Source organism: Argopecten irradians, chromosome 5, assembly GCF_041381155.1.
Source record: "Argopecten irradians isolate NY chromosome 5, Ai_NY, whole genome shotgun sequence".
In the NCBI taxonomy this organism is placed as follows: domain Eukaryota; kingdom Metazoa; phylum Mollusca; class Bivalvia; order Pectinida; family Pectinidae; genus Argopecten; species Argopecten irradians.
The window spans coordinates 19,985,966-19,997,911 of NC_091138.1; the positions used below are offsets into that span (position 1 = coordinate 19,985,966).

General features: G+C 36.6%; 1 protein-coding gene across 5 annotated transcripts; it reads left to right on the forward strand.

The window, feature by feature from the left end:
- Positions 1 to 315: 315 nt before the first annotated feature.
- Positions 316 to 10,734, forward strand: LOC138323151 (BTB/POZ domain-containing protein 17-like). 5 transcript variants are annotated; one of them, XM_069267556.1, is made up of 3 exons: positions 343 to 446; positions 957 to 1,072; positions 8,347 to 10,734. In XM_069267556.1, the coding sequence occupies exon 3, from the start codon at positions 8,500 to 8,502 to the stop codon at positions 9,955 to 9,957; it is 1,458 nt and encodes a 485-aa protein (XP_069123657.1). In that variant the 5' UTR covers positions 343 to 446; positions 957 to 1,072; positions 8,347 to 8,499; the 3' UTR covers positions 9,958 to 10,734. The 5 variants fall into 5 exon arrangements, with proteins under 5 accessions (XP_069123654.1, XP_069123657.1, XP_069123655.1 ...); XM_069267554.1 differs by lacking the exon at positions 957 to 1,072 and adding an exon at positions 2,720 to 2,897 and having other exon boundaries at positions 374 to 446; XM_069267555.1 differs by lacking the exons at positions 343 to 446; positions 957 to 1,072 and adding exons at positions 2,881 to 2,897; positions 4,135 to 4,243.
- Positions 10,735 to 11,946: the final 1,212 nt, after the last annotated feature.

An 11,946-nucleotide genomic window follows, 5' to 3' on the forward strand; every position in this document is an offset into this window, starting at 1 on the left:
AAAAAGTTTTTTTGGGGAAGGGTCTGTTATTTCTTATTGGGTCTTGTTGTAAATGTTCGCTTGCTATTTTGTTCTTGTTTATTGTGCGTATATAATAAGTGATTTGAGGATAAGTGACGATTTGAACAGGACCGTTTCCTGCCGTCCTGTACAATACTCCCTAATGACCTCAATGGCCCAACCTTTTTTGCCCAGGAGCCGAAAGTTGGAGACACATGTCTGCCGATATGCTTGAGCGACTCTTACTACAACAACATACACTTACCCAATCAGAGTGCACTACAGAAACCATGCTATCTAAAGCTACCAGTACAACACACACACACACAAACAACCGTGGCTCACATCAGTCCAGTACTCCACTGGCGTCAACAGTGTTTAAACTATTCAATGAATGGAGTATAGCATTCAACGGATATATCTCTCTAGTTTTACAGGATCTTGAGGTTTAGTATCATATTTATATAATTGTGTGTCTCCATTAATACTGAAAAACACCGTTCTTGTTTTCTCCTCATGTGCAATCAGCACAGGTAAAAACTGAGGTACACCACGTTGATTGGTTCCGTCCTCGTAAGGACTTCTCAGGTAAGAACTACGATCATCTTTGATCTCTTTAAATCCCTAGCTTAAACATGTTGACACAATGTAGGATAGTCGGCAAATCATCAGAACAATGTCTACCTGGCAAAAAACCACTGTCAACATTTACTACCCTAACACCAGGTCTCTAGCCAGTCTGTTAGGATTCCCTCAGATTTTCTTATTCTGTTAAACATAATGACACAAACTACGTATGATTCATACACGAAAAATTCTCCACATTAACTACTATCTGATTAACATGTAGTTACCTCTATTATACCACCTAATAGGTTTGTATTTCCTGTGTAAAATGCGGACAGAAAAAACATAACATTTTTTACCTAATACATTCTCTATTTCTATTTTCAAAGGATTAGGATTAAAAGAGAGGACTTTTACAAGTTTGGGATAATAATTTGACGATGACATGTCAAGTCAAACAGGATATAGTGCTATGATGTTCTATACAGCCACGATTATTCTCTGTGTAAGGCTTGTGTAGGTGTGTTTGAGTTAGAGAAATGGAGTCAACAGTCGAAATGATAACAACCGCTCCTCCTAACGGATCAAAAGTGTCCGCAGACTTAACTTTCGGTGTTTGTATAGGAATTATCCGAACAAACGAACGCCAGGTCGACACTCTAACGACAACATGGGCCTATGCTAATTTGTTTATCACCTTAAAACGATTGCTTGTTTTTCAACATTCCCAACAGCATAAGGCACTTACAACCACTTCATTCTGTTTGTCATGCTGTAAATTAATCTATCTTAGCTCAAGTAAATGTCAAAACAAATTAGGTAATTCTTGTTCTATTGGGTACAAAGGGAGAAGCCATCCTTCTCCTTCCAGACTTCATTTACAGGCATTTCTTTTAACGGAATTAGATTCATAAGATAAAAACAAATTAATACATATTGTAAAGAAATCACCTCAAAAGTAATTACTTACGTTAATCTTATAAGCAATAATACATTATAGTTTAATTTTAAATATTTGGAACAAAACTACACTTAATTCACTTAATTTCTTTCTGAATCAAGTTTTACTCTTGACATTCAGAATCAAATATTTCAACAAAGAGAGTATTTAATAATGATCCACATAATTCTATAATGACTTAATTGTTATCAAAACTACTTCAATTGCTCCTTGGCATAAAAAAAACTTAAAGTACGTTAAAATCTTTTCTTAAACAGAAAAGCTTCCTTTTTTTATTAAATTAGATTATTTTTGATACAAAATTGTTTTCATTGTTTTGTTTCTTAAAACAATTCACAACAAATCTGTTTTACTACAGAAACATATTCCTGACAGGAGCATAAAAACATTGACGATTCCAAACTTGTATGAAACACAAATTTCAGACTATAGATTTGAGCTTCCTGTTGAATACAAGATACTTGACAGATGCACCATGTTAACATATAACATCTCTTGCCATTCATCATATCTGCTAGCTATCATACAATCCAATTACTATGGAGAAATATTCTAGCCGGGAAGATTACATGTTCTCCAGTGCTAGGGAGGTTTTGAGGACACTTGCCTGCCCTTTGCAATCATCAGCTAATGTTGTACACTTTTGACCTTCAAAGCTTTGTACCTTTACATTCAGAGACTGTTTATAAACACATTTCCAACTTGTATCAGAACACCTGTCTCAAATTCAATACTGAAGGTTCTACCTGGTCTTAGACCCAATGTACAGTACCATTGCCTCTTTCATATTTACTCTCGAAACCATACATTCTGGATCTTTTTATATTTTGTATTCCATTTGCTATCAGGTACTACTCTCGAAACCATACATTCTGGATCTTTTTATATTTTGTATTCCATTTGCTATCAGGTACATTTATGAAGAACCTTCGGCCGTTCTGCCAATTATAATAGCAAGTTTTTGTCATGAGCAAGCTACCCGTTATTGTAATTTGTAAAATTATGGATCTTTATAGTATAGAATTTTCCTCTAGTGTTTTAGCCTGTCCTCTCTTGGTTTTATCTTACATCCTTGGCCAACAGCATGACATGGTTATTATAGAAACAACTCTCACATGGCTCTTAAGATCTTTCATGGGTGATAAAAATGTCGACTTGAAATGTCTTTTTTCTTTTTTTTACATTTTTCAGTTGTTGTTCAGTGTCAATCATGCTATATAATGTTGCTCCATTCTGTCTGCACTGGTCCTGATCAGATCTCGGCCTGCCTAGGATAATGGGCCTTTCCTGTGGGCCCCCCTGTGTGGTGTTTGATGATCGTAGCTGTTTGAGGCCATAGGTGATCATCTGGAGCACCGCCTAATCAAGTGTAATGGCATGATCATACCATGAAATATGTTAGGGCTGCCTGCCGCCTGCTCCTGTGTAGAGTAGCGGTGTAAATACTTCATGAATTATTGGTTTGTTCTGCAAGCTTCTATACTCAAACCTAATCCAGCAATACTTAGCTTAAAACTTTAATCATTTATTTAATTGGTAGAAAGCACAACTAATTATGACAGAAAAGAGAGTTTAGGATCATATCAATCAAAATCACTATAATTGTAAAACAATAATATCAGGTATAAATTTCTTATATTGAAGCAGTTGAAGTAATAATTTGAAAACAGAGATATTTTACCTGTCTTGTTTTATCAGTAAGTATATATAAGGGTTACTTGGTCCAATGTTTGAAGGTAGAATGTGATTTATAACTAACCAACAGTACATCTATGTAGTAAAGTAACCTGTCCCTGGGGCTCATCAAAAACTCATAAAAGTATTTAATGCTAAAAAAGAACGACCCTCCCTATTACAACCGACCCTCCCCATTACAACTGTACATATAATATTGACTTTCATAAATCAAGTCTAACGAGAGGCTATGAGGAGAACAGTCATTAACTTTTATAGGTAGAATTACCTGGCCCAAACAACAAAGTCTGCTGATACAATCTACCAGGAAACAGACCGATTCAAGCCACAAAATCAATAGAGAAAGGGAAACAGAATCAATGAAAGAAGCAGGCTTGTAATGTGGGTAAAATAAGGACTTGTAAAATAAACCGTCAGGCCGAGAAAGTTTATCCGATAAAAAGTGACTGTATAACAAGGCTTCACAGACTTATAAATATTTACTTTTATTTGTAATGGAGCGAGTAAAACACACATCAAGTTGAATTTTAATGGAATCTCCTAGTTTGAACCAATCCATCTGCTTTATGGAAAGGTTTAAAACTTAATTGTAATTCTCATTGAAGACCAAAAGAAATGTTAGGATGCCTTCTTTAAAAGCTTTTCAGTATTCCTTCTCCATTAACGCTCTCTATATCTCAAATTGATTTAAAATTAAATTTGTTCAGTTTTCCCCCAAACATATAAGATTATATGCTTTTAAATTTTTCTTTAAGCATTTAAAATCAAATTGTATTTTAAGTGATGTTTCATTGCTTTAAAGATGTTTTTGGAATAAAAATTAAGTTAGTTATTTATGACTTTCCCCTACTATTTTTGCAAAAATATTGAATTATTTTTATAATATATTGATTTTCCTTTTTTTACGCTAGAGGCTGAATTACCATAGAAATCAATAAAAAAGACTTGGTAGACACAAATCTGCGGTGATTATTAGGTGTTGTCATCAGTCGACCATGACAGCCATCATTACTACGTATGGTATATATATATCAATCATGATTAGGCCTATCTATTATCACTGGCCCTCACCATAATAGACTACAAGTCGTCGCTGGCCCTCCACATCGGCTCCAAGTGCTAGTATAACTAATGGGGCATCCCGCCCATCATAACCAATCATAACCATCGCACCGGTCAATTGTATGGGCCTTCCTGTCTACGCTCTGTCAATCAAACTGGACATGCCACCATGTCCAAAACAAATAGCCGCAGGTCGTCCATTTGTAGCGACACCTTCGCTTGACACCTCCGTCGCCAGAGTGCAGACATCTGTGCAATGACCATGCACTGCAATTGGACGTTAGTGACCATTGAGTGGACATTCTGTCCACGAACACCTCCTTAACTGTCAGAAAAAGGTCTTGTAATTCTCCATCACCCAAAGACTATCCTCTAGTTTATTATGTCCATGAAGTTTTATGTCTGCCTTGGTCCGGTCATTATGTGTTCATATCCCTAAAAAGTCTGTGGTCAAAGGTTTGGTCATCTGTATGTGTGGTCGTGGTCAAAAATGGAATATCTCAGGAATTTATCTCATAGCTGGTGACAATAAAATAGATATGTTCTATATGAGGTACTTATATAATTAATTCATCAATTAAAACAGTACTCTTTATGCAGACTACAATGTCATCTAAATTAATCTTATAATACCATTAAAGTGAATAGTCGGGCAAAGAAAACCAGTCTAAATGTGTTCATTGGCCTTCCAAAAGTTCTCACATATTAATACGATGGTCAAGTTCTGCTTAGTTTCCCAGTTCTGACTATTAAAGTAAAGAAAAGTTGAAAGTATTGAAAGCGAGGCTGCGTGGAAATGTAACCATGGACATAGTGAGCCGGGAGGACGTTTTAGAATTTCCATACTTTATATCAATTTCTTCGTACGCAGACAGATTTTGACGAGAGATTTTATTTTTCCATTTCATAAGAAATTATACTGGATACATTCACACCATTTTTACCGACTTTAGCTATCCTTGCCCGACTGTTCACTTTAAGATTGTGGTCTTTGAAACATTTCTTCTTTTTTTTGGGAAAGATTTCATTTAAAAAAATATCTTAATTTCATTAAATCAATATGTCAAAATAAAAGCATTTTACATAAATTTTCATAACTGTACAAAAGAGGAATTAGAATTCCAATGCTAATGTATTTTGAATTATTCCATGGAGATTACATTGTCTGTATTTTGACCTTCAGGGGAGCTTAAGGCCAATAAATTACTGCTTGTTGGGGCCTCAGATAGCCAGCAGACATCTTGTAAGCCCCAAGACACAACTTTCCATATGCTAAGCAAGCCTATCAGTAATCAAGATCTGCTTATTCTTAGAACTTCTTAATCGTTGCAGTCTTTCTGAAGTCTCGACATTTTGATACTTTATCACTGCAAATTCTAGCATAATGATGGTTTTGATGAGCAGTATGAGAATCATGTGACAAGAGTTGGACGGCCATGCAAATCAACGTCCTGACTCAGACTGAGAAAAAAAATAAATTTAGTCAGCTGCACTGATAGATGTCCTCGAACACTAGTAATTTCCTTATATGCCCTCTCAGACACCACTTAAACTCGCCCATAGTTTTGAAAAAGACTTTGAAAAGAACTAATGATAAAATGCGCTAGTGCCACCCCTCCCAGACAGCGAGACTGCTAAAATTTGTACAGCCGATAAAGAGAAAAAATGAAAACACTGCTCAGAAAAAAAGTACTAACCATTTTTACACAAAAGGGCACACGAATCATTGTTAAACACGTACTCTATATCATAGTCAATCTGATCGATCTGGCTCACATGATTGACACACGGAGAAAAGCCGCAATGTTGATAGCCTGAGTGAAGGCATATATAAACTTCCTAATCTAGTGGCCAATGCAAATCAATCGTCCAGTAAACATTTGCATTAAGCCAGATTATGCTTGTCAGACAAATAGTCTGCGTAACAGCATAAAGGCTGGGGCAGTTTAAATACGGGTTATTATAGCAGGTATCAGAGAGCCCTATAGGTATAGACTCCGGGGTAAGTATAGTATACATACTCTCAGCTCCTTCAATGTACTACACTATATATATACACATTTAAGTATTGTTCAAGTACTCTTATTACTTTATCAATGGCTTTCAATAGTACTTTATCAATGGCTTTCAATAGTACTTCATTTTCAAATCTTCTTATAGCTCTAGGGTTGTAAAAACATTACAATACATGTGTAAATCGTGTTATTTTTCTTATTTCCAGATTCTATTTTACTATGTTGTAAATACCACTGTGTATGAATAGTTCGATTCTGTTTCCTTTTAAATTGATAAACAATTATATTAGATATTAACAATTATACAGTTGTAGATTATTTCTTTGTTTATAAAAACATATGACATCTGATATACGATGCGTTCCTTCATATGATAACTTCCTCACAAATACATAATGATGTTATAATAAGCTATTTGCATTCAAAACTTATACTGCTCTGTTCTGCATTATACAAAACTTATACTGCTCTGTTCTGCATTATACAAAACTTATACTGCTCTGTTCTGCATTATACAAAACTTATACTGCTCTGTTCTGCATTATACAAAACTTATACTGCTCTGTTCTGCATTATACAAAACTTATACTGCTCTGTTCTGCATTATACAAGGGAGTTATTTATACAGACTGCTGTACATAATAACATTCTGCAGGATGAAGTATTTATTGAAAAATGACGATATTAAGGAGTTATGATATAAAGGTATTAGGAATAAATTTTCCATATCTAGCGTATAGATTATAGAACACCCAGGTTGTTGTACAGGACCTAACTTGAGGAAATTACCGATACTGTGAAATAAAAAGATATTTATGTGAACGGTATCAAGCCAAGCAGTTTTATCTGAAGTGGAAGGAAAAGTAGCCATAAACTATTGCTTCACTTATATTTCTGTGATTCTATCTCAATATGGATCTGTTAGCAGCTGTATAGAAACACAAAACTGGAACAATTTAATTCTGATTAATGACATATCACGTTACCTGTGAAGTTCAGGTGTGTTAACGAGATAATTAACTTGCTGATGATTAGGCTGAATTATGTGACAACCCTCCTCTCCATTTTTCCATCAGACAGTGATAACATAATTAGCCTCCCTTTCCACCCCCATGTCAAAATGTCACGTTTTGTTCTGTAGAAGTAGAAAATTTATTTCAAATACCCAATGCACAAAGCTATGCATTTCTCTGTAATTGGTTGTAACCTGGGCAGTTTGGAAAAATTAATGCCTTTGTGAGAACCAAAAGTGCATGTGGGGTCCCCAAGGGAGTGAGGATTCAGTGGTGCATTGACAGGCAGGCGGGAAGGAGAGAGATGGAAAGGGGAGGGAAAGAGGGTGGAGAGGAGGGAGGGGAGGTGGAAAAGAGGGAGGGAGGGTGAAGGGTTCACAGCAGAGGGAAGGATATTAATTTCAAGTTCTCCATCCTACACATGCATTCATCAGCTTGCACAGCCAGACAAGATTTTATTTTGCATATATTATTGATTGTAGAGTGTTAATTAACTGACATCATGTCTTAATCATGTGACTGATGAACTGTACATATATAGGACTGCGTGAGGAGTATATCGCCAGTGCTCCCACAGAACCCCTAACACAGACCTCTCTCCCAAACAATTTAATACTCATCTCTAGCAGGTGATATTTCCAGCTTGATATCACAGAAACCTTTCTTTGGGACTATATCTAAAGGTGTACCTTACACAAAATCACACACTGGATATGACATTTATGTACGTGGAGTAAAAAGTTTGGGACGTCTTCAAAAGGGCAAATTAATGTGAGATTTGTTCAGCCTACTGCGTCTAAGTGAAGTATGTGGGGCTCTATTTGTGACAGGCTTCAAAGTAATGGATTAGCAATTCTTCCACTTTTAAACACACACTGACATCGTAAAACGTCTTTGTCTATCTAGCTTTGCCTGACACACTTCAACTGTTAAACTTTGATGCACAATCAATTTAGTGCAACTTAAATTTCATATATGTGTTTTTATCAAGATTTACATTCAATTAGAGCTTGGATTTTTTTTATCATTTCAGATTTGACACTGTGAGGTGAGTGGTGTATTCTAGGCAGTGGTGTATTCTAGGCAGTAGTGTAGACCAGAGAAGGTAACCACTGCTGACAAAACGAAGGCCAACGCCATACATGAACACTTCCGCCGGCTTGTGGTAAGATGCAGTTGTCAGAGAATGAAAAGGTTCAGTCCAAGCGGCCAACACTATCCTGACCCATCCAAGCCCCCAGAAAACGGGCCGGAGGAAATCAACGCTGACAATATCAATGATGGAAGTAAAAAAGTGAAAACAACACAGTCGTTTGAATCACTTTTTGACAACGAAACATTGAGTGATGTCATTCTTAATGTCAACGATGGCCAATTTGTGTTCAATGGCCATAAAATGATATTGGGCATGAAAAGTGATACTCTAGCTGCATTATTAAACGAAACAAGTGGTTTGGAATCGGATGAAAAACCGGTCTTGTGCCTACACGAGTCTATTGAGTGTAGTCTTGTGTTTAGTCGATTTCTCTATTTTATATACAGCGGTGCTGTTTGGCTTCATCGTGATTACGTGCTCCCACTTCACAAGCTGGCGGCGAAATATTCTGTCAAGTCTCTAGTACATCATTGTCAGAGTTACGTAACTCAAATACTACACAATATGATGGGAGTTTACGAAAACATTCGTGGATTTCAAGTCGAGGTGGTCTGTGATCTTTATGAGTGTAACTTATTCCCTGAGGACATACGGGATTTATCGTTCAAAGTCTTGTGTGCCAAATTCAAGGAGCTTGTGCAATCCGACCGGTGGCAAGCATGCAGTTGGCAACTTGTATGCGACCTGATTCGGTCAGATGACTGCATGGCAGAGGAGAATTTGATCCTCACTTCCGCGACAGACTGGATGAAGAAAAACAATCTTAGTGACAAAACTCTCATCGAGGACATACTTGTCAACATACGCTACCCATTTCTTCACAGACGCATTCTCTATCAACTTCAGAAGAATGGCGCATTCAAAAACTTTCCCCAAGTGCAGGTTTTGGTTAGTAACGCTGTGCACTATCATTGTTTTAAAGACTTACCTGAAGCTAAGGAAGAATTTGTCGGATTGCAGTATACGCCACGCCATTATCAATCCCGATCATTTACACCGAGTGCTCTGTCGAGTCGGGCTCAGTCAACAGATCAGATATCAAACCTTCATCACTTGCAATCAAACATGGTCAATGGCACCATGTCGTCCAATCAACTGTCGCACTCCAACATGGAGCAAAACATTCTCAATCACAGTGTTCTTGTTCAAAGCTTAAATAATCAACCGGTGAGTTTCGTTCAGAATCTAACTTCCTCTCAACTTGTTCAAAGTGTTCGGCCAAATGTGATTCGTAATATGGACCCAGTGACTGTACCCATGACTGCGGGAGTCATTCCGTCCACTGCCATCTTAAACAGTAATAACATGTCTCGTAGCCAGAATGGCGACTCGCGAAGTTCGACAGCGGCAAGTGCTCTTCAGTCTGCGTCAGGTACACCTACGATGCCACCCGCAATGAATCTAGTGCAAAACATAGTGTCTAATAACGCTTTTGGAAACCCTGGCTCTAAGAAAGCAGAGGTCCATCATGCCCACGGCTACAGGTGACAGGAACCAACATGGTGTTGATCTGTATGACCTTCATACACCTTACAAAGCTACAGATAGTGCTAAATACTCACGCAAAGGCATCAAATCTTTGTGGATCTTGAAGAAAATTATGAGAATGAGCCAAAAAGTAAAATTGTTTAAGGATTTGTAACCATACCTCTGGCTCCTGTGGTTTGAGAATACTGTGAAATAGTGATTTGCCTGGATGGATATGTAACAATCATAACATCAATGTGAATATGTTTAAAAATTTTCAATGATTTATTCACCTTAAATAACCATTATTTCATTTTTCGGAATTTTATGCTTTTGTTCATGGAAATTGAAAATATTTCATCAATGATGCTATATGGAATACTGACAGTGATACCATCAGATAAACATTGGAATGTAAATCAAATGGTATTCCAGGATAAAGACAGCAGGAGAATTTCAAAATAACTTCAAATATCAAATACATTTTGTGTGCTTGTGGACTCTTCCATTTGGAAAGAACTGTGATTTGCAAGACAGAATGACTGAATTATATATAGAAAGCACAATATGACATTAGTGAATAAGGAGAGGATGAGTTTTAAGGAACACTTGGGGTGGGGGTGGGGGTGGGGGAAAGACGGTTAAATAGGGTATGGAGAGGGAATACTTGGGGTGTGGGTAAGAGGGCTAAATAGGGTAAGAAGAGGGGATATTGGGTAGTGTTGTACAGAGAAAATTTCATTGATACATGTATAACATTGATCATAATGAAAATGACAATAAACTATTTAATTGATATCCAATTGTCTGTATCATTAATGTATTGATGGGTTAGGTATTTGAATTTAGTGATGAATTATCCTTTCTTTCATTAAATAATTACAGCAAACCAAAATATTTTTGCAGCGATTTAATTTCACATTTTTGTACATTTAGCATGTTTTTGTAGAGATTTAATTTCATGATCTAAACTTGTGTACTTACACCTTACCTGTATCTAAACAGGTCCACTTTACCTGTATCTAAACAGTCACTTGTGGGTTAATTTTTCGTGATTTCCGAACACCCGTTTACAGTACAAGTGTCATGTGGGTTTATTTTCGTGATTCCCTAACACCCGTTTACAGTACAAGTGTCTTGTGGATTTATTTTCGTGATTCCCTAACACCCATTTACAGTACAAGTGTCATGTGGGTTTATTTTCGTGATTCCCTAACGCCCGTTTACAGTACAAGTGTCATGTGGGTTTATTTTCGTGATTCCCTAACACCCGTTTACAGTACAAGTGTCTTGTGGGTTTATTTTCGTGATTCCCTAACACCCGTTTACAGTACAAGTGTGATGTGGGTTTATTTTCGTGATTCCCTAACACCCGTTTACAGTACAAGTGATCTATTTTTCAGGTTGACCTAGTTATCATTTGCAGGATAAAATCCTCTTTCTCTAACAAAAGTGAAAACTTACTAAAACCACAATGGAAATACTAAAGCATTTAGAAAATATATTGAATATCATAACGGACGCATTTCAGTTCTAAAACATCATTCATGTGAATAAACATTTGAAAAGCAAGTAATCAACAAAACCAACTTTGGCTGCACCCCTCTGGTACCATGACCATGGAATCCTGGACCTTTTCAGAAATCAAAATTGTAAACTGAACAACATTGCCAGATGAAAGACAACCACAACAAGACATTTCATCTTAAGTGACCTAGAAATTCATTAAAGGTTTGTAAGACACGAATTAAAAATTATAAGTTGCTACATGTTGGCACTAAATAGGGCTGTTAGCTGGTCCAGTATCATCCACCACAGGCAAAATCTGATTGTGGGAATCCTTTCATTTTTAATGGCTTAATTTAATCTAGTCCCTAAACTCACAGTAAATTTTAAGTCTTTTATGTCCAAAGGGAAAATTTACAAGACAAAATTTATTTATCTACTTAAACGAATGTTCTAAAGATAAGAAAAACCTGCTTGAGAAAATCCCAGCCTTGCTAGAAGAAT